Below are 24265 nucleotides of genomic sequence, written 5' to 3' on the forward strand. Positions count from 1 at the left end.
TAGTTATTGGCTTAGACACCTAATCCAACAGACTCCCACTTGGATAAGTCTATAACTACAATTACGAGTGGAACTTCTAAATTATCAGCAAATGGTGTTTCCCAGAGCAATTCAAGTCACTGATCTTAGCAATAGTCCTAATATAAGTGATCAAATACTCCTTTGTTTTACAAGATATCATATAGACATGAGACATGGATTAGAATCAATCCCATTGTCCAAAATTATGTTTCCTGATTTCCTGATTTGTGATGACCTCATAAGACTTCTAATTGAACACATAAATTTAGTCTTGGTTGGGCCCAACACAATAAGTCAACACCAAATCACCGAGTGGCCTAAAGATATCTCTTTTCCTATTAGGGCAAAAAGAACAAATAAAATTTGACTGATATTCGTGTATCTTTTACTCACCAAATCGTACATGACAATACGATTTATAACATCAAGTTACTGATGCGGTTTCGCAATACCTTCAAACTTCTAAATTACAACTCATATATCTCCATTTTAAGAATATAAGATATTATCATCTTAGAATTACTCGTGATATAATCCATGAAGCAATTCTCTAAACGTGGGTTAATCCAATACTCAAATTTCCATTTTCTAAGTACTCATGTGAAAGACCCCAACTTTCGTATTTATGAAAGACCCAAACTTTCATCGTATTTCAGAAAAAAATTCTTAAGTTACTTCCTCAAAACATGCTACATGCTTATTTATAAAACAGTATTTTATATTGATAAAGTGATTACAAAAGACTGGATACAAACCGACTAAGTTTTATTACATTTCATGTCTACCCAGGAATCTACTATTCATATACATACATGAACATTAAAATACAGAGAAATAGTAATAACTATTCTAAATCTTTCAGCAGTATAAAACTATATTGGATACTCATCACTTGAAATTGTTAAACATTGAGAGGTATAAGCGATAACGCTTAGTGAATTCAATAAATAGATACAATATAATCTTATGCCTTATATATACAAATATGACAGAAGCAAAAGGGAACAAGAACAACAATAGCATATGCGTATCATATGTCAGGCTTTCAATATCAACTCAAGATTTGATTCAAAGATTTACGATCAATGAGACATAACGATTTCAATACTTGATATGCATCAATAAAGTTTTGGCCCAAATGGCACAGAAGACATATAACTTTTGATTAACATTTTGGTAGATTTCAGACTTATAGCCCTATGTAACCATTTGCCAATACCATAGAATGGAGTTCATTCTCTTACGGAGTCATGCTTTACATGGTCAGAGGCTACATACCATTCCTATCTAACCTTCTGCCAATGATATAGAATAGAATTCATTCTCTTACGAGGCATGTTCTACATGGCCAGAGGCTACATACCAGTACCACCATGAATCTAAGTCCTTTCACTGATCACATGGTCAAAGGTATAACTTTGTTATTAAAAATTGCGAATAAAAATAACACGGGAAAATAACTCAGAATAATAACATTGAAAATCACATAGCACATATAACACATAACATACAATTGTTCCTATATATTGAACTCACCTTAAATTAACCGGGGGTTAAAATAGTAATTTGGACAGCACTTCGGCTTTAAATATGACTTTCTATGTTGAAAACCGGGAGCTTAATTGAAAAACGGGCTCTGCAAAGATAGGGCTTCAAAACCGAAAAGATAAATTTTCCGGGCTTCTCGGGAGCTTTGGGATGTGTTTCGGGTGCTAAAATTGATACCGGGGCTTCGGGGAAAGTCAAAATAGTGAATATATGGAATTAGGGTGAAAAAGTGTCAAATTTTCAAAGTTACCCGGGAAGGCTCGCAGCCTCCCTTTATATAGGGCCGAGGGTTCGGTCCTTGTGGCTGAGAAGAGTCCACGTCGCAGCTGTGAGGTTCGGTCAGGAGGGAGAAGACGTGGCTCATGCGAGCTTCGGACATTTGGTAGGAGAAGCGAAGGCCACGAGGCCGCTGCGAGGCTCAAACGTGGCATCAGGAGAACGAAGCACATGGCTGGCATGCGAGAGGGGGCGGCGGTGGCGAAGCGAGGCTCGGACACGCGTGTGACACACATCGCTCTTCGGACGTGCCACGACTCCGGTGACGCACCTGCTTCGTGCGAGGTGACGTGTCCGGTACTATTCATGCGAGATTTCTCGGAAATTGAGCCCCGAACTTCTAAAATCCATAACTTTCGCATACGAGCTCCGTTTTTGACGTTATTTATATGCACGCGTAGCTAAAATTATGCTATACAACTTTTGTTTAGACTTTTTCGGCTGATTTTGACTTTATTTTTAATATTATTATTTTTAACAGACCGGGACAGGAAAATCCGTTAAAAATTCATAACTTCTTCATCCGACATCCGTTTTCGTCAGACCTTTTACCGTTGTACTAAAAATGACGAGACCTTCGATTCTCGTTTACGATGTATCGGTCAAATATCGCTCGATCTAAAATTCGAGTTTTTAGCTGTCTACTACTAAGTTGAAACTTCGAAAAATGATAACTTCCTCATATGAAGTCAGATTTTGGCGTTCTTTTTATCAAATTTCTTGGTTTAACGAATACTACGACTTTCATTTAGATCACTAAGGATAAAAAGTAGTTTATCAAAAACTCACTTTTTACGTCATTCGGCATCGTGGCAGTTTTATCGCGGATCTTCGATTGGTCATTACTTCTTCGTTATAACTTGGATTTCAACGAGGTTTTCGCCTACAAGTTTCTAACGAGATGATTTACAACTTTCAATAATAAAACTTTACTTATTTAAAATTTTATATTTTCGCTAAATTTCACTATTTGGCTTTTAATTGGAATCTCATAAGACTTCCAATATTTTCTAAGTGCTTCTAAACATAGTTTTACTTAATTTCTAGTAAAAACCATCTTGTTAGAACTCAACACTCAATTTCACATAGTATTTCACAATTTTATTCATTACAAAACACGATTTGAAAACGTGTATGTTACATCATGAACGTTACAACAACACAATGGCTATGTCTATTCTCCTTAGACAATCTATAATCCAATTCATGACAACCTTTATTCACTACTTACTTCCTAAAGTATGAGAAACTATGGAGCTTCGAATCATCAAATCATTCAGGAAGTAAAACATGCAAAATGAAATACAATAATAAATAACTGAAAAAGGTAGTAAACAAACTCATAAATAATCTATATTATTCAATCATCAAAATCAATTACATTGATTATATTACAAGTTTCAAACTAATCACCTAACTACTCAAACTAACCTCATCTCTCAAATCAATTCTCTTACCATGTTGACTATGGTTAACCCTACTCAAAGCCTTTGTGAAAGGATCTACATCATTATCTTCTGATGAAACTATTTTACTACGTGATGGCCTTCTTCAACTTTATGTATTATATAATGGTACTTTCTGATAATATGTATGGATTTACCATGATCTCTCGATTCTTTGGTCAAAGCAACTGCTCCTTCGTTATTGCATAGAATTTCCATTGGCTCTTAAATTGTCACAACAACTCCGAGATCGTTGATAAAGTTCTTCAAACCGCTTCCGCTTCCTTTGATGCTTCACTCACTGCCATGTATGCAGATTCACAAGTAGTATCAGCCACTGTGTCCTGCTTGGAACTTTTCCAAGTAACTGCTCCTCCATTTAACAGGAACACCCAACCATATTAAGAACGAAGATTATCTCTCTCTGTTTGAAAGTTAGCATCACTATACCCACTTACTCTCAATGTATCACTACCACGAAGGACTAGAATCATATCCTTTCTCCTTCATAGATACTTAAAATGTTTTTCACTGCCGTCCAATGAGCTCTACCAGGATTTCTATGAAAGAGACTTACCATGCTTAAAGCAAAAGACGCATTAGGGCGAGTATATGGTCAATCCTATAGCCGAAGCATATGAGAATGGACTCATTTCCACTATCTCTTCATCGATACTAGGGCTTTAAGTCCTACTTAATTTGGCATTACTCTGAATAGGTAGCTCTCCTTTCTTGTAATCTTTCATACTAAAATGCCTTAGTACCTTATCCAATTATGTACTTTGACTAAGGCCAATTAATCTTTTCTTCCTATCCCTTAAGATTCTTATCCCAAGAATATAGGCTGCCTCTCCTAGATCCTTCATAGCAAAACACTTTCCAAGCCAAGACTTTACTTCTTGCAAAGTTGGAATGTCATTTCCTATAAGGAGTGTGTCATTACTATACAATACTAGAAAGGTTATTATACTCTTACTAGCCTTGACATACACAGGAATCATCCTCACACCTAGAGAAACCAAATTCTTAGAATTTCTCATGAAAGCAAAGATTCCAGCTATGACACACTTGTTTTAATCCATAAATGGAATTATCAAGCTTACACACTCTAATAGGAAACTTTCCATGTACAAAACCCTCTGGTTAACTTATATAAACATTGTTAGCCAACTTCCCATTAAGGAAGATTGTTTTTACATCCATCTGCCATGTTTCCTAATCATGAAAGGAAGATATGGCGAGCATTAGTCTAATAGATTTTATCTTGGCCACTGGTGAGAAGGTCTCACCATAGTTAATCCCTGGGGTTTGAGTAAAGATCTTTGGAACCAGTTATCCCTTAAAAGTGTGTACCTTTCCATCCATGTTGGTCTTCTTCTTGACGATCCACTTGCAACCAACTGTCTTTTGACCGGGTTCTTGATCAAAGAAATTCCAGACTTGGTTGTCATACATGGACTTGATCTTGTTGTCCATTGACTCTTTCCACTTTCTAGCCCCAGGGCATGTCATCGCTTCTTTGTAGTTAGCTGGTTCATCAAAATTTACCAGTATACTATCACCGAAAAATGTGTCACCATTTGTAGTTATATGGAAAACATAAAACTTAGGTGGCATGCTAACTCTACTAGAATGGCGAAAAGACAATGAATCGTCAATGCGCTCAACTAGAATTTCTTCCTCTGGTTGAGTGCTAGTGTCTTCCAAGGTTCCTTCACTAGTTTACTCTTGAATCTCTTCAAGGTCAATTGTACTTCTACTATCCTCTTTGCATATTATCTCTTTCTTGTGAAAGACTCCTTTTTGTGCTACAAAGACCATGTTCTAACTAGGTCTGTTGAACAAATATCCAAAGGACTTCTTTAGGTAACCAATAAAAATACATCTCTCACTTTTAGGTTATAGTTTATCATGAGTCTCTCATGTAATGAAAGATTCAAAAACCCAGACCTTGAAATGTGCTAATGAGGTAAATTTACTTATCCACATCTCATTAGGTGATTTGGCAACCTTCTTGGTAGGGACAAGATTGAGGATATTGGCGACTGTCTCAAAGGTATACCCATATAAAGAAATAGGAAGAGAAAATCAACTCATAATGGAATGAACCACGTCTAACAAGGTCCAATTGTGGCTCTCAGCCACACCATCGATAAGAACAATCACACGATCGAGCATCATCCTGCATACCCGATTCATCAAATCCATGAATGTTATCAACGCATTGGTGAGCCTAAATGGCATCACCATGAACTCATAATGACCATAACGAGTTCGGAATATTGTCTTCTATACATCCTCCTCTCTAACTCTCACCAGATGACACCATGACCTCAACTCAATCTTGGAGAACCAAGATTCACCCTGCAGATGATCAAAGAGATCCTCAATTCGTAGAAGTGGGTAACAGTTATTCACTGTCAATTTGTTATGTTTGTTGGGTTTTCATTTTGCTAATATATTAATTGTTAGAAAAGCATGGTAGTGGATAAGCAAAGATTCTTTTAGGAACTGTTGGATAGAAATGTCTGATTTATGTGATACCTTATGATATAAGGAGTTGCTTGCCTGATATATATTACTTTATTTGTGTTTTTTTGCATGTATGTTGATTAGTTGTATATAGTCGGGATTGAATAGCCTCAGAATGATCGACTTATCCTTACATCATATTCCTTGTTTAGTTGTGGAATAAGGGTAGAGTCAATTATTGAACATACTATATGATCTCGTATTGTGTATAACAAGCATGCACGAAAGCAATGGGTGGTGCGGGAGCGATGATAATCCTAGGAAGTTAGTCGTAGCTTGTAGGAGAAGTGGGTGTTAGAAAACCTAGGAGTGGTCTAGTGCGGTGACTTGGGACCTTGGGATGAATTCTAAATCGACTACGAATAGGTGTGGAAGGTAGTATAGGCCTGGACTACTGAAAGCATAGGATCCGTATGAGATTCAACAGAAACCTTGAGGTTACTAAGGAAATAATAGGAGTGTGGCCTGGTGTGTTGGGTATTATGTTTTGATGTATGATATTTCATTAGAATATTCTCAGTATGGAAGCTTTTGGAGGTTTAGGATTAGGTATCGGTGGTACTAGAAGAGCAGGTGTGAGTGAGGATGAGATCCACGGGATCATTTCTTCAAAGGTGGTAGAGGCGATCAGGGAGGCAATTCCAGAGCTGTTTGGATCGGTTAAGACTAAATTGATCGAGGAGTTTGGCTGATGATATGCTGTCATTCCACAGGTAGCTACTACCACAGCTATGACACCCGGGTTTCAGGGCTAAGCATTTTTAGGCGATGTAATAGTCTAGGTCAATTATTGTAACTCTTTTTGAAGTAATAAAGATGAAATATTTGAATTCTATGTGAATTATGTGTATTTGTGTGTTTATTACTTAATTATAAAGATATAATTAATAAAGAATAAAAATAAGTGTCAAAATTAAAGTGTGAGATAAGTCCGATATATTTACATAAAGTTGTAGTGGTCGAAACAAGGATTCCAGGGATATAAAGAACGTCGAAATCCATTTTATAACGAATAAGTTATGACCCGTCGAAGTTTCGCGACGCAACCGACACTGCACCGGGAAGCGTAAAAGTAAATTTACGATAGAAGACTTTTTAGCCTTAGTAATCTAAACCAAAGTCGTAGAGTATGTTAAACCGAGAAAATCCATAAAAAGAACGCCCAAATCCGACTTCGTATGAGGAAGTTATGATTTTTCAAAGTTTCGGCTTAGCAGTGTACAACCCGAAACTTGAATTTTAGTTCGAGCGGTTTTTGGCTTACGTGACCTAAATGAGAGTCGAATATCTCATTAATACGAACTCAACGGTAAAAAGACAGACGAAAACGAAGTCCGTATGAAGGAGTTACGAATTCTTCGCGGTCATTTAGCAATCTAATCTCCCCTACTGTTAAATTTAAGATCAGTCAAGAATTAGCCGATAGGGTCTAAATGAAACTTGTAGATCTTGTTTTTACCTATGTGTTGAAAAAACGAATGTCAAAAACGGAGCTAGTATGCGATAGTTATGAATTTTCTAAGTCGGGAGGCTGATACGCGATATTGGGTGACGTGGCACCACCAGAATTGGATACGTGGGACCACCAAAAGGCTGCCACCTGCACCAAGTCGGCGAGTCTGAGTCAAGGCTCGGTGATTCCATCATATATTTTCACTATAAATAGAGGTGTCAGGCATTCCAACTTCCTCACACCTCACCTTTCAACTTTCTCTCTCTACACTCTCTCTAGCTTATCCTAACCCCCCTAAAGTCTAGGTAAACCCCCTAGCATGCGAAGGAAGCCTTGAGGCTGCTAGAGCGCCTGAAGGCTCCGAAAATAAGAGCCTACGGCTCAGAAACTCTACTCCAGCAGAGCCTGGTTTTCAAGAAAACCCGATGTAAGTGAGATATGCCTACCCTAGCTTTAGTATAGCTTATGTTTTAATATAGTAATGTTATTAGGACCTTATAATAAGTATTTAGGCTATTATTATGGGTTATATAACTATCATTCTAATGTCTTTTTAACCACTCACGGTACGGGGGTTCCAGTTTGGAGGGCCGCTTGGGTTGCTGGATTCAGAAGTGCTTTTATACCGAAATGATCCTGCCCTCCGGTGTTTCATGTCTGGCCTCGTCTGTATATAGTGGGTGAAAAGTATTGTGTCGCGCTTATATAATAGTAATAATAGCTAGACTATTAATTAGTCACGGTTATCGTTAGACTAAACCCTAGTGATATTGATACTAGGTTTTGTCAAGGAAAAATCATTTTGAGAGTAACGAAGCGTTGTCCAAGTGCCGAGTCACCACCTTTCCAGGTGAGTGCATAGTCCCATTCATCTTACACATAGATATGAAGTATTTATTATATAATTTACATGTTGTGTGTGCATATTTCCTGAATACTTGCTGTCTATGTTTGATGAAAGATTTTTATACATGTTTTAAAAGTTTAAACTGTATATGTATTTTATATCTACAAAAATGTGTTGGGTAAACATGGGTAGATGTAATAGTTTCTGTGTGACCAAATAAAATAATGAGAGGCCTTGTTGTAGATGTTATTGATGATCCAGTCATCTAGTGGAGTATAGATGACGATCGCGGACTCTTCTAGACAGTCCAGTGGAACGCTAACAGGCTCGCAACCTGTAGGTGTTTATTTGAACTGTGTGTTTACCAGCAGTACTCCATCCCCCACATGGTTGCCTTATTTAACATGAATTGCTGGGGAATCCCCGAAGCATGTGTTGTCACCCCGATGAAAGTCCTTAGACTAGGTCCCTTGTGTTAGATATTTTAGGGACGTAAAGTGAGGATGAAATAAACAGGTAATCGGGTTTGTTTGGTTTTATAAAGTTAATAAACTTATTTATTGTGGGTTGAAAACGCTATATGCTCACTAGGCTCCCAAGCCTGACCCACTCGGTTTCTTACATTACAAGTAGTGACGCATGAGCATAGATGTTTGGATGAGAGATAAGGGATTGTAGGCATGTAAATACGAAATAATGTAGTAAGGCTTATGTTGTACTGTTTATGATTTTGATCTGTATCGAACATGACATCCCGAGTCTTTTAATGAAATACATTTCTTTGGAAATGCTTTTGATAAATCTTTATTATATTTTGTTTTGGGACAAATTTCACAACACTTTTACTTAAAATGTTACTCTGATTTTCAAACAAGCATAAACAAAAATCGGTCTTTTCTAGCCGTGAAAATGGAGATGTCACAGCAGCCACATCATCCGTCACCATTGCAGGATCTCAAGGAAGCTAGGCAATGTAGTACCGAGAGTTCAGTTATATGAAGCCTCTAGAGTTTAGAGGCGACAGGGACCCGATTATTTCTTTAAGATGGGTTTATGACATGGAGATCTATTTCTTCATGTGTTCATGTCCCTAAGTACCAAAGTGAAGTTTACGCCGAATCTTCTTCGATGGGTTGTGAAGGATTGGTGGGATTTTGTGACCTACGTCTTTTCACAGGCTGAGGGAGCCACAATGACTTGGGAGCAGTTTCTGGACATGTTCTGAACGAAGTATATTCCTCATATGGAGTAGGAGCGATTGGCACAAGAGTACCTAGATCTGAGATAGAGAATCGAGTCGTTGACAGAGATCACCAAGATGTTCACTGAGAGGGGTTTTTTCTATCCTGAGCTCGCTACTTCGGAGTAGGCCCAAATGACTCGGTATTTGAGCATGCTCAAGACACATATTCGATAATTTGTCTCTACCCAGAAGTACAGTACCCTCGTTGAGCTTCAGGAAGCCACGAGGAGGCGAGAGATTGAGATAGAGACCCAGACGAGGGTGCAATGTCAAGCTCCAGTTCAGTCCTAACCTCCAGAAAAGCAGTTCAAGTCCGCCAGCCAGAGTTTGGAATCCACTGAGGGGAGGTACCGATCTCTTTTTATGTCACAGATGTGGCGAGGAAAGTCATTTTGGTAGGGATTTCAGGTGGAGTTTTCCTGTTTGTTTCTATTGCGGCCAGGAGGGCCACATCAGAGCACGTTGTCCCCTTCTTGTTTTTCATGAGGTTTTGGATTGTACAACCCTAGCTTAGCTGTTACCCAACGATCAACATATGATAATGGGAGTTTCGAGGCCGTGGTTTGAGTTATCAATTTTTCTATGCAATCGACTGTTGTAGTAATGGTATTCATATATGTATTCTGTATATGTTTCAAAGTTCAGTTGTAATCTTGGATGATTAGTTTAATGGAATTATCTTAGGTAGCTCATTTGAATTTGATTTCTTGTTATTAATGAATTAATTATCTTTGTCATTAGATTGTATGTCTATTGGGATTTATAAATGTTGCGTGCATTCAGATTCTCCTAAGTATTTGGATATCAGTAGTTGGGATCAAGTGGTGGAGTTCAGGTTAGTCTGGGTATCGAAGAGTTATGGAGTTGTTTGATTCTAGCATATTTCAAGTAGGGAGAGTGGAACCTCACACCAGGAAGACCTTGTGCCAATGTTTTGTTCTCAGTCGGATTTCTCCAAGTTAAAGACTTCTCCATAGCTGTTGAATCTTCCGGTTTCTCATCAAAATCATCATCAAATGTTGGATTTTGTTTCAAGTCGTATTAGTTTTAGTTGCGGAATCATATATAGGGCTTGCTTGTGCATTAGACTCTAGGGTTTTAGGAGCCTAGGTTGAGGGATGTGATGAGAGCTTCCTTGTTTGTTCTTGTTTGATTGGGGCTTAGAGATCTGAGTCACGGACCGAAGACCTGGTAGGATCAGTTAAGTCTTGTTGAGTCGAGTGTTGTCGTTGGTTAGTGGATCGGCTGAAGGCCCAGCTATTGTTGTTGGTTAGTGGATCGGGGGTAGGCCTAATTTTGTTGTTGGTTAGTGGATCGTGGGTAGGCCCAGTTTTGTTGTTAGTTAGTGGATCAGGGTTAGGCCCGAGTGTTATTGTTGGTTAGTGGATCAGGTGTAGGACCGAGTGTTGTTATCCATTTTTTGATCAAGGGTAAGTGTAATTGTTTTCGTAGATAGCTAAGAAGGGTTTCTATAGCCAAGTAGGAGCATGCCCTAGTTTGGTATGTGACCAGTTGGTTCTCATCGTGATGGTGCAATTATGTGCAGTATTAGCATGATAGCATGTGGCCGAGGAGGTTTAGAGGTGATTAAATATGCAAGTTTTCGGTTAGCTTGGTTAATGTGAGGGATTATATCATGAAGAGGAAGCGAGAGTTAGTTTTGAGGACAAAATCTATTTTAAGTAGGGGAGAAATGTAACATCCTGTTTTCCGTCATTTCTTATTTTGGGGCCGTGGGCTGGAAGTCGATTGTATAAAGGCTTTAGTCCTTAAGGAGGTAATGTTTAGACCTTTTGGAAGGAGGCAATGACAGTTATGAGTTCTAAACCTTTGAATTTTGTTTTGTATCGAAGGTTAGAATAGGAAAAAACATAGGCCAGGTTCTTGCATGAAATATAGAATTATGTTCGAGAAGTTTTTAGTCCAAGATATTTATATAATATTGTAGATCTCTTTAATACCATTATGTGGATATAAAGATCGTCAAAATCAGAGTTGAAACGAAGAAGTTATCATCGTTTGAAGTTAGGAAGGTTTTGGGCTTAGTCTAGTATGTTGGGCGTAAATTTTGTACGTTGGCATAAATTAAGTATGTTGGGTGTATATGATTAGTACCCAAACCATATTTCCGTGGTTTGAGCCCTATTTAAGCTCCTTAACTTCCTCAAACCCATTCCATTCTCATCCTCCACCATTTCAACATCCTGCTTTGAAACTCTAACCCTAGTTTGAGCCTTGTGAGTAAAAAGAAGGTATTTTAAGTGCTTTGGAGTGTTGTTGGTGCATCTTGGAGAAGAAGGAGCTCATTGGAGAAGTGTTGGTTGCATTGGATCTTGTAGATCCAGATGTTGTTCACCTTGATCTTTCTTCATGAGGTATAAACTTTGAATCTTGATGATGAAATTGTTAGATCTAGCTAGTTTTGAGTGTTATAAGATTTAGGTCACTATAAGTGCATAAAGCTTAGATCTTGAGAGTTTTTGACCTTGTTATGGATAAAAGTGGAAACTTTATCCATCTAAACATCATATTAATTCAAATTTGAATGTTGGACACTTAGACTTAATGGATTAAATTGAGAAAGATGCACTTTTGGTCTCTTTGAGACTTAAAGACTAAATCTTGTTTGTTGGGACCATTCTAATAGATAAATTTGGAAACTTTATCCATTATGATGCTATTAGGAACCATAAAAATGTGATATTGGTTCTTCTATCTTGTTCATGCAAGAGTTATGAGTCTTAATGGACTAATAAGTTAGGGTTTTGGCTTTTTGACCTTTTCTAGCCATAGAAAGTTATAAAGGTGGAAACTTTATGACTTACGTCAATGTTTTGAGTCTAGATCTAAGCTCTAGACAAAAGGTCTTAAGTGATAAAGTACTTAATGGAGAAATAAGATCAGGTCGCATATGATGGGCGTACGAGGAGTACGTTGGTCGTATGCAGCTGTCGTGGACTTTGACTTTTGTTGACTTCTGTTGACCTTTAACTTTTTGATCAATTTTAACCTTGGGTCAAACTTGAGGATTTTGGGCTACTGATTAAGATTTTATTTAGTTCTGGTGTTAGTGGATTCACGGGAGCAAGCAGTGCAGAAGGGAGCATATCGTAGTGTTTCAAGGTTCTTGGATTCAGCTAAGTTTTGCCTCGTTGTACCGTGAGTCGAAGGCACCATTGCTAACCCACTAGTTTTGGTTATATTTAGTAGAGGGATTCCTTAGGGAATATATATAGTCATGTAGGATAGACTAAGGACTCTTGATCTAGGCTATCTTGCCTGTTCCTTGTTTGGTTGTGGTTCTAGAGTATGATCACCTATCCGGGTGTCTATTTCACCTATGAGTATTTTCGGTTATGCATTCCTTGGATTGTTGGTATTTAGTATGTTGATATGCTATAGTGATCTGTTAGCTCGGTATCCTGGTATATAGGATGTTGTTATGATGTCGTGATCTGCTAGATCTGTATCTTGGTATATAGAATGTTGCTATGCAGTAGTAATCTACAGATCTGTATGATTACATGTACTTGTTGGTTATCATCTAGTGGAGTGCCCTAGCAGTTGTATGTTGTCTCGTAGGATAGCCTGGGAACTCTTGATCTATGCTTTCTTGCAAATTCCTTGTTTGGTTGTGGATTTAGAGTGGGATCATCTATTTAGGTGGCTATCTCACATATGGTTACTTATGGTTACACATTTCATGGAGGTTAGCTGGCAGTGGGATTGTATGCTGTGAGAGGACTAGTAGGCGGTAGTGAGCTGTATGATTGTTCTTTTCCTAATATTATGTGCCTACTTGATCCTGATTGTTTATATGTCGACATATGGTAGTAGTGGGTTGAGGCGGTCCTGCTTTGTGTTGTAGGCCAATATACCTGGTGTGGGCCAACTGTAAGTCATGGCCACGGAGGCTCGGTTAGAGTGGTTAGGTTGAGGCGGTGGACCCGATGCATGCTTGTATGTTTATCGTATAGGGTATTCTAGGGGAAACTCAATAAGCTTTCTGCTTACTTAATTGTTTATTGTTTTAGGTATCATCGGTCGTCATGGGAAGGCAAAGGCATTACTGTACACATTCTTCATCAACAATGAAGATTTTGCACTTTAATATTTCTTCGATTTCAATAAATGTATTTAGATTAAACTATTTTCTTTAAAATGGATTCATAAATGGGAAACTCTACTTAAATAAAATGAAAATTTTTGGTTGTGAAAACAGGACGTCACAATGAACTTCACCAAAAGCACCTTTACCAACGGATATCCTCATCTTTATGTGTATTGGTTTTCTCTATTCTCCAATCCATAGATGCTCTGCATCATGTAACAACAAAAAGTCTATTCCAAATAATTATAAACATGAGAATCAAAAAAAAAAAAAAAAAATAATAATGATTTCTTCGTTGATTCCTAAAATCTTCAATGGAATTCCATGTGAATAGTTAGCATCAAAATTCACAATTCATATCATGTGTACACTACACCTAAAATCAATAAATCAGAATCTAAATCCATAGTCAGCAAAATCACCAATTAAATTCTTCAATGACACTATGGAACTAAAAGGTAACAACTTCATTACCTTGAAACCTACATGGTTATTGGTCATATTCATTAACTAATCTGAGGAATACATCTGTTTATTCAATTTAACTGTTACACAGAACCAAAAGACAAGGAAAAAAAACATTTATTTTTTTTGTTTTCTTTTCTAGGGTTTACCTAAAGGTAGACAGTTCTAATTCGTAACCACCAATATAACTTGTCATTACTACAAAATGGAAATAACAAGAGTTAATTTCAAAACTATAGCATAAACAGTGGAACAAAAATCAGATCAAGAAGGAAATATTACAGATTGAGAATAGCATCTTCGTCTTCTTCCCCAGTGGTGATAGCGACTTCTTCAAGCTTGATGATCGGAGCGACATGTGCTCTGATGTATTCATCTTCGGATGCGATGGTTGAGGCAGAACATACCGATGAAAGACGATTATCGGCGGATCAAGAGAAGGATGGTTGTCACTGTTTGTGAAAGTATCGCATGATGAAACGGAAATGGTTCTCTACAGTGGTGGGTGGTGCTTATGTGTCAGCGGCAGTTAGGGGTGATGCGGATGAGTCGGACTCATAATCATAATTTTGTTGGAGATGAAATTGTAGTTACCCGGATTATGATGACTTGTATGGAATAGTAAAGATCAAGTGAATCAATCGATCATGAAGAACATAAAGAGTAAATAAAATATGTTTAAGCTCTCATTAGATCTAGTAAACTATTATAAAGTGGATCTTGCAATAATTGTCTCACTAGTCTAATCTCTCCAAAATGGATATTTCATAAAATGGGAGCCACTAACTTCCTATTTATAGGAAAGGCTAAACCCATTACATATCACAAAAGGGCAAGCCACATCCAAGGAAAACTTTGCAACCCAACATTCTACCCCTCAAAGTTAGGATTGGTTGTCCCGACTTCAATTTCCAAACGATCTTCAAGCGGTTAAGACCAACTCCCCCTCGAAGTAAATCGATCTTCAAATCCGCTTTGAAAAAGAATACCCGAGAAGCTTTGAATACCTATTTCTACATTCTCCCCCTTTTTATAATCAACAAATTATTATACAACCCACAAAGGATGAAAAGTGCTCGCGGAATAAACTTGACGAAACTCCCCCTTAATGTGGGACAAAAATGCAATCGCGAAAATCTAGCACGAAAAACAATCACGAAAAGCCGAGAAAATTTTCCAAATTTTGTGAAAATTTTGAACTATGGGTGAGAGTTACAAGAAATTCGAAAACTGGGTAAAACAATCAATTTCGCAAATTCTGTAGGGACATGTTGCGACAAATTAGCTTCAAATGCAAAATTTTACCTCAAATACAAAACTGACATAAAGTGTCAATTCGCATCAACTGCAGGTATTTAATCTGGAAATTCTTCCCACTTCACAGAATTTTACCCCAAGTTTAAAATGGGTATAAACGGTCAAAATTCTTAGACTTCAGGGATTCGAAGTGAAACATCTTCACTCTTCACAAAATATTACCCCAATTCAAAAATGGGTATTATCTATCAGATTGCTGAAAGATGAGGGACTCAAATGCGAAATGGTATAGTTATTCCCCAATTCGTTCACAGTACGCGATTGAATAATATATGTAGTCGAATCCAATCAAAACCACCAATACTCGATTCGAACGACTCCAAAGACATGGGTTTGACTTCAAATTACATTCGAGTTGGACATAACATTTTCAATACTTTTGTTTCCATGCCACACAACCAACACAAGATACGATGGAAGAAACACAACCAAAAGGTACTTCGAAAGGTAGAAAGAAAGGGAAAAAGAAAGGGAAAGTGATCGCAAAAAGTGAAGAACCTCCACTATGCTAGACACTGGATAAGGAGGATGCTTTAGCGACTGTGTGGTGTGGGACTTCAAAATATCAAACTATAGGAAATGATATGAGGAGAATCGGTTTTTGGGAAGGCGCGCTCGGAAAATTTCACACACTTATTAAGAAACTTGCATATCGCAATACTGATATGCTTAGTAGCAAGTCAATTCCAATCAGTCATAGATGCACCAAGTTTAATGGGATCTTCAGCAAACTTTTTTTTTGCAAAAGCAAAGAGGTGCTAACGATTTTGATCTGTTCAAAGTCGCGATGGATCAATATCATGTCAAAATGGGTCACATATTCAAGTATCAAAAAGTATAGGAGATTTTGAGAAAAGACCCAAAATGGATTAAAACTCCAGCATTGTTAGAGGTACAATCAAAGAGGTCTCACAATTCGAGTTCGTTTGACGTTTCCGACGCACGAACTAACATCGATCACAACGCCAACATCGATGACATCTCCGACGACATCGAAAAGACCCCCCCCCCCCCATGATGACCGTTCGGACGCAACAAAGTGAAGCGTGCTCAACGACATGCTGATGAAGCTGAAAGTAGGGCACAAGAGTTGCGGAAATGAAAGAAAAGTTCGACACCCACAATTTAATAGCACAAGAAAAAGTTGAAATACAACACCAACACTTGGAATTCTTTCATAGTCAAGCAGAGGAATATCAAATGATAAAAGGTTTGACTTTTTCTTTGGATGAGCGAGGAAGATATGTCGCCACGAGATTTGGAAGTGCTTCATGCAATCAAGGAGATGATTTGCAAGAGATATTTTGACAATGACTATCGTTTTATGTTTTTAAATTAGGATTATCATATCTTTTGCATTTAATGTTATTTTTTTGGTTTGTGTAATGTTATTTTTAATTTTTTAAATAATATGTTTAATTTAGGAAAGGAGATTAAGCTATTTTCCCGATGGAGAAATAGTGTTTGTTTGATGGACTTAGTGAGAAGATTACACCGATATGTATAGTTGACGGTGGTGGGTGTTTGATGGGGTCAAGTTGAAGATTGCACCAGAGGATTAGCGGGCAACGAAGGCTTTAATTACACCCATGTTGAAGCCTTGAATCATAACAGTTGGACGGATGAAAAAAAAAGTGACTGAGATTTGGAGAAGTGAGCCATATTAATTTAATATTCTTAATAAAAAATACAATAAATAGAAATAAAAAATGAACATATTAGTCTTTTTACCTGTATTTAACTTTTATTTTTAACCGTGGTATACACAGACAGTTTGCAACAAAATGAAACCATCATGACTATTCTCATAAAAGAAAAAAATTAAAAACAGAATGTAACTTTTCTATAAAACACAAGGTTCTCTAATAACAATAATAATAACTCATCCCCCTTTATAATCCCTTCCTTCGTGTACTTTCTTCTTCCCTGTAACCACAACAAATCATCTATCTTTCTCTATCTATATCTCTCTCTCTCTGATGCTCAACTTTGTTGAAGTGTTTCCTTATAATTTCTCGTCATCAACTTCACTGACTGCAGCTTCTTTCAATCTGTCACTGAATTTGATGAAGGATAACTCTAATACCACTTACAGTGATTATAACAATAGCCACAACCAATTAGAGGATGATACGGAGCTTGAGTTGGTTGGAAAAAACCCTAAATGCAGCTCTCACGAAGCGGTGGTGGATGATGTTCCTCCGACTAGCAGTGGCTTTGGTAACAGTGTAGGTAACGACTTTAATTCAGTTTCCAGATCAAAGATGACTAATACTATTAAGAAAGGTGAGAAGAAGATCAAAAAAGCTAAGTGTGCATTTCAGACCAGGAGCCAAGTCGATATTATTGATGATGGTTATAGATGGAGGAAATACGGTCAAAAGGCCGTCAAAAACAGCAAATTCCCCAGGTTTGATCCTTCTCTTCTTGTTCTACTTCTCAAAACCGTCTAAATTTACTTCTAAATCTTTTTAAAAGGAACAAGATTTGAACTCAAAATAATCAAATTTCACCTATAGGTAATTAGGTTTATGTCATTTTTAGTCGTCTAACTTTTAGTTTTGGACTTATTTGCTCATTTAATTCTTTGTAATTAGGGTTCAAGTCATTACCTAACTTTTGGTTTTGGACTCGTTTTGTCACTTAATTCTTTTTAAGTTTTAAAACATTATCAAACTTTTGGTTTTGTGTTCATTTAGTCACATAACTTTTTGGTTTGATCACGTAAAATTTGGATGGATTTATGCTCACTTAGTCACAAACTTTTAAAATTATGGTTATTTATTCACTAAACTTTTAAAATAAAACTATAAAAATGAACATAATTTTAAAAGTTAAACGGTTAAATAAGCACAATTTTAAAAATGAGATGACTAAATGAGTATAAATCTAAAAATTAAGTGACCAAACCAAATATCAAGTGAGTAAATGAAAAAAAGCTAAAAATTCAATAAATTCAATGACTTTTTAAAACTTAAAATAAATTAAATGATCAAACGAATAAAATCAAAATTTAAGTGACTAAAAATAATCTAAATCCTAATAACTATTTACGGTTTTAATTTAACATTACTTTCTTATATTATAGGGTATCTAGAATAATTATTTATTTACGAGTTCTTTATATTTTTTTACTTTAAAATAAAACATGTTCGATTTTTTTAGTATAAAATGATGCTTTTTCAATATGCATGATTTACCAACTTGTCGGCGTTGCTTACGTAATATTACACATAAAGATTGATTCTTTTTTCTAGAAAAAAGTCTCGTGCAACTTGCTCCCATGGTTATTATTTTTCAAAAAGAGCTAACATACTATATTTTAATAACATGTTGTGGGTATTTGATTAGTTTTCTTAATTAAGAAGGCTAGGGAGTCGTTCAGCAATGAGCTCTGTACGGTCTATGTGGTTTGAGCATACACCGTGCCTTGGTGATCTGAGTATCTCTTCCATCTAAACTCTCATTTATAAACAAAGATATATACGAGTCGATTGACAATATAATTTCTTTCTTATATCATATCTTTTGCATGGCCAAATGACGTGATGATATTAGGAACAAAAAAGATATAATTAACAATATAATTTCTTTCTTAAAGCAATTTAACAATTGAATATGATATTTGATGCAGAAGCTATTACCGTTGTACCTACCAAGATTGCAACGTGAAAAAACAGGTCCAAAGGCTATCAAAAGACGAAGGAGTTGTTGTGACCACTTACGAAGGAACCCATTCACATCCGATCGAGAAATCTACTGATAATTTTGAGCATATTTTGACTCAAATGCAAATCTACTCTTCTTGTTAACTGGATTGTGAATATAGATAAATCCCAAAATTTAGCTCGTTTTTAATGAGTAGTTTCAGAATTGCTTCAATTGTGTAATACTTTGTGTTTAAGTTGCGTAACATGTGCATTTTATATCTTTATTTGATAAGTTAAATCAATTTATTTAATTAAATAACATTATTCCCTTATGATATACGATTGTTCTAATAATATATGTAATTTTCCCAGAATTGTTATGTTGTTTATGATAATTCGCTGTTAAGCAAATTAGGAACGTCTTGGCCGAAAAGACAGCTAGAATATAAGATCATGTTATATTGTTATCACAGCAAGAAAAAACAGCATTAGTGAAAGGCAAAAGATACGTAATATCGCCGCTAATGCATCATCTCCAATCGCCGTTGTTCAGTGGCTAAGATTATGGAAGGTAGGAGGTGTTAAGGGAGGTGCTAAGGATGTTACACCATCATCTACCTTGTGCTAATGAGGGTGTTAAAGAAGAAGTTGTTATGGGTCTATGAGAGAAGAAATGAAAGAGAAGCTAATGAGGGTATTAAAGAAGAAGTTGTTATGGGTCTATGAGAGAAGAAATGAAAGAGAAAGTACGAAAAGTTGTTAAAAGATTAGTTGATTTGTATTTCTTTATATATTTTAATTTTTTTCTTCAAAATTAAACTATTAAATTATCACACTAGTACTTTTTTTCTTTTTTGTGTTAGACATAAGCTTATGTGGCATTAAAAAAACTTTTAAAAAAAATCATATGTAACAACGTACTAAAAGTGTTACCATTCCCTCCAACCTAATATAAAAATGTAGCACTTTTTCAATCGTTGCTAAAGCCACTGTCTTCATAATTACCATCACCGCGAACGAGGTTTAAGCATGATACCTCTCACATGCCCGTTTCGAGCATCCTAAGACCTTCTCAAATACACATATTCAATTGATCAAGCTCGGATTATTGGAGGAGGCCACGAATTCAATTTTTAGAGAAATCTCACTACTAAAACATTCTACATTTTACAAAGATTATCAATATACTTCTACTTTAAAGAAAAAAACAGCAATCTATTTCACTTTTAAGTAATAAAAAACTTATGGATTTCTACTATCGGGTCCACAACACACACACACACACATATATATATATATATATATATATATATATATATATATATATATATATATATATATATATATATATATATATATATATATATATATATCTTCTAAATAAAATCATATTTCTTAGATAAAGTTCTTTTTGGTTCCAAATAAAATGTAACGTGCCAAAGTACTAGATAAAAAATTTTGTTTATAAATCAACCCAAACATTCATTCATTAATTTCATAAATATATAGAGTATCAAAAGTATTTCCAATAACATTATAGTAGTAACAAAATCATAAGTGTAAAATCTACTATGGATGTGATATTATGACATCTCCATTTTTCTCGATAAAAAAAATACATTTTTATTTATGTTTATTTTAAATTAGAGTGATCTTTATAAATGTGAAATTGGTCCCATAAAAAGTATTTTCAAAGAACATGTTTTCATTGATTATTAAAACTTGAGATATCATACACTACAAAAAATATGCCATTTAGTGGCACAAAAATAATGTCACTAAAAACCCAAAAAATGCCACTAAAGGCCGCTTAGAGAATCTGCGGCACAAATAAAAAGTGTCACTAGAAACGCTCCTACTAAAACCTTTTAGTGACACTTTTCAATTTTGACGTTGTAGCATTATTGGACTTTAGTGACACTTTTCAATTTTGACGTTGTAGCATTATTGGACTTTAGTGGCACTTTTTATTTGCCACAATATAATATAAGTTTTTTGTGACATATATTTTGTGCTGGTAACACTATAAATTCTAGAATTTATTTTGTTTTAATGGCACTTTTTTATGTTCTTTTAGTGGCACTTTTTTTTTAATTGTCACAATACAATAAAAATTTGTGGCACATATGTTGTGTCCTTAAATACTAATGTAATTCTAGATTAAACTACTAATATCAACGTATTTTTTAGCTATAATATAAAATAAAAAAGCTAATTAAATTATAATCCATAGAAAATAATAAAAATTCCATCGTTTTACATCAATGCCAAATAAGTTTAATTATCAAACGACAGACACAATAGAAGGGAAAAAAAACCTTATAGTTGAACTTCTCCAAACTTCATGTTATCTTGAATAACAACGGATACTAGCAATTTACAGTCAAATACACAAATGAAAATGTCATGTTTTATTGTAATTTTACTACCTACTTAAACACCAGAAGATGTTCTAATAATTGATATAATATCCAGGCAGCAACCTAAAACACATAGGAATATTTTAGTAAATACTCGACATAACTTGTTTTACATATTCAACAAATGGGATGAAAAGAGCCTTAACTTGTTAAAAAACTTTTGCAACAGGCTTAGCAGCATCAATCTGGAGCAAGTTTAGTAAATAGTTAGAAAGTTACACATTTGACCCTCAAATATCAAACACTGACTCTTTTATGAAAAAAGTGATAATATTACCTTTTCTACATTCATCTTAAAGTTGTAATATTAGATAATAGGGAGAGTAGTAACATGGAGACTGGATTCCAAAAAAATTTGACTCGCTTCCTAATTGTATCAATGTCATCATCTTTTCTAAGTTTTCTCTATTTTATAAAGAAATGAAATGTTGAAATAAGTAAAATTTATACAGAATATGGGAACAAAAGAGTAAACTTACAAATGTCAAATGGAAGGATTTATATATCCAACCGACTGAGACTCAATAGGACATATACAACCTTGTTTGACTAATAGCACTTCCAGTTGCTTCCTAGAACCATAGACGTCATAGATGCTTTTGAATTTCAAGTTACTAGTGGTAATATGTTTCAGATTGAAAAAGTGGGCATAAGTGGGATGCTATATAATGTTAAATTAAGGAAAGGATTTGTAATTGCTCTAATATATGTATTTAATTAGCGATTGCACCTTGCACAATACTACAGAAAATTTGTGTATGTATGGTAGGCAAGATAAAAGTAAAGCAAATTATAATTATACCTTCAATTTGGCCAAAATTTCTGGAGTTTTACTTCCTATAGCACCTACAAGAAAAACAAATCTAAACATTTGGTTATATTGAGATTTCCAATCATATAAATCCTGCAAAAGTAATCCAATTTTTATATATCTAAGCACGTCTCAAATGATAATGTACCTGAATATCTATATCCAGTAACTATGAATGATTAAAAAAGGTAATAAATAAATTGGTTTCGACACCTAAAATACAAATTTCAGTTCCTAAAAAAATACTTGTTGAGTAAAATCAATTGCAGTGCATTACTCCCCTTGGCTACACCTACAAACAAACAAAGCAGCAAATACCTTATAAGAACTTTCAGGTAGCCATGAAAAATAGCCGATCTCAATAAGCATTATTTATTATATTAAAAAGTGATCATCTCCTTAAGCCACTACAAGCTGAAGGCATTGTTTCAAATTTAGCATTATTACAACAACAAAAGATTGGTCGCTTTTATTGTTTGTTTTGATCTGGAGCACAATAAAATAAATTGTTTCCAACCTGATAGTTATCATTGCACTATTGGAGATTAAGTTCATCTTCTCCAACCACTTTTCACGTTTCAAGCCTCCAAACATTCTGTTTCAACTCCAACCACTTACCTTGCGATTGTAATAATACTAGTTGCATCAGGAATTAGAAATTGTTCCCCTCGGCTAGTTACAAATGTGTACTTCGGTAGAAAATAAGAATCAGATTATGAGTCGTTCAAAAAAAATTATAATATAATCCTATCAACATATAAGTTGAAAGATAAGTGCAAGTACTGGTAGATAATGGCAGACTCTTATGCAGTCAAACCAACAAATTCACAACGAATTCAATGAAAAAAACATATGCAATGTCCAATTTTACCCTACACAAATAACAAATATATCATCTAAAAGAGCTCAAACATCTACAATCAAAACTTTAAATCCTATCTAAAAATTTACAAAATCCCTAAAACCAAACAGATACAATCAGACGACAATGGAAGACAGGTACAAAAAATAGATATCAATGAAATACCATAGTTGATGGGTAACCTGAAGACGAAAATTTTCATTAAAGTGCAGGTTACATCTAAAATCAACACTCAGAAAGTTAAAAAGAAATTCACACAAATCAATCAAGTTTTTCAATGTATAAAAATCTACTTACAAATGATCATGCAAAAAAAAAAAAAAAGAGAGACAACTTGAAATACGGAATAGTTTATATGGATATAACTTTTGTCGATGCATAGCAGAGCAATTATGAAAGAAATAATATTTTATCAAGTTTGCCAATAACTTCATTCACGTGCCAATAGAAAATCTAATAAATCATAGAAATAAAATAAGATACATCAGTATAGCAAGAAATTACTTTGATTTGAAGAATTGCAACGGCGCATCACAACCATTGATGAAGGTGGCAGATCCTGGTTCTAAATCGGCGTTTCTCTCTGTTCCTGATTCACAGGCGTTGATGACGGCGACTCATAATCTATACAGTAAAGAAACTCAGGTGAATCATATTCAGATTTCTTTTGTTGCTTAAAGAACCTTTCATCCGGCTCGTGATCCGAGGGTCGAGGCGGCGGTGATAGCATCCGGAAACTCCTTGTCTCCATTCTCGTTGAGTAGATTCGAAAAGATGGAGCTCGGAGAAGAGCGATAATTCAATAAGGAGCTCTGATTCTGATTCTCATCTTGCTGATCTTTAATTTTGAGATCACTGGTCGTGATCTCGATAAGGATCCGATGAAATCAACTATTTGATCTTGGCGTCGGCTAGATGTATGATGTCGTGAGCTGTGAAATGGGATCGATTAGGGTATAAGAAGTGGGGAAACGTAAAATTGCATTGATCAAAAAAAAATTTTAGTGGCACAAAAACAAATAGGTAAAATCACATAGTAAAACCAGTGGCATATAAAAGAATATACGACACAAAATGTAGATCTTTTAGTGACATTTTAAATTTTTATGTCACTATAAACATTAATATTAGTAACATAAATGGTTAAGTATCATTAAATCTATTAATTTTATAGTGTCATATAAAATATGTCACTAAAAACATATTTTAGTGGCATAAAAAAGATGTGCCATTAAAAATGTATGCCACTAAATGACATTTTGTT

General features: G+C 35.3%; 1 protein-coding gene and 1 long non-coding RNA gene across 3 annotated transcripts; one reads left to right on the plus strand and one right to left on the minus strand.

The window, feature by feature from the left end:
* Nucleotides 1-17144: 17144 nt before the first annotated feature.
* Nucleotides 17145-19200, plus strand: LOC145012719 (putative WRKY transcription factor 75). The gene is made up of 2 exons (XM_078971509.1): nt 17145-17668; nt 18893-19200. The coding sequence occupies exons 1-2, from the start codon at nt 17238-17240 to the stop codon at nt 19068-19070; spliced, it is 609 nt and encodes a 202-aa protein (XP_078827635.1). The 5' UTR covers nt 17145-17237; the 3' UTR covers nt 19071-19200.
* A 1963-nt stretch (nt 19201-21163) lies between these two features.
* Nucleotides 21164-23927, minus strand: LOC145012117 (uncharacterized). 2 transcript variants are annotated; one of them, XR_013664391.1, is made up of 5 exons: nt 23506-23921; nt 22657-22828; nt 22131-22431; nt 21475-21513; nt 21164-21391 (listed from the first exon to the last, which is right to left on the minus strand). It is a non-coding gene; the product is annotated as an uncharacterized LOC145012117 (long non-coding RNA). The 2 variants fall into 2 exon arrangements; XR_013664390.1 differs by having other exon boundaries at nt 22131-22828; nt 23506-23927.
* Nucleotides 23928-24265: the final 338 nt, after the last annotated feature.

This window comes from Lactuca saligna, chromosome 8 (assembly GCF_052625555.1).
Source record: "Lactuca saligna cultivar CGN05327 chromosome 8, ASM5262555v1, whole genome shotgun sequence".
In the NCBI taxonomy this organism is placed as follows: domain Eukaryota; kingdom Viridiplantae; phylum Streptophyta; class Magnoliopsida; order Asterales; family Asteraceae; genus Lactuca; species Lactuca saligna.

Coding starts and splice junctions, on each gene's coding strand:
- LOC145012719 (XM_078971509.1), top strand. CDS start 17,238: ATGCTCAACTTTGTTGAAGTGTTTCCTTATAATTTCTCGTCATCAACT. Junction 17,669..18,892: donor AAAAACAGCAAATTCCCCAG/GTTTGATCCTTC, acceptor TATTTGATGCAG/AAGCTATTACCGTTGTACCT.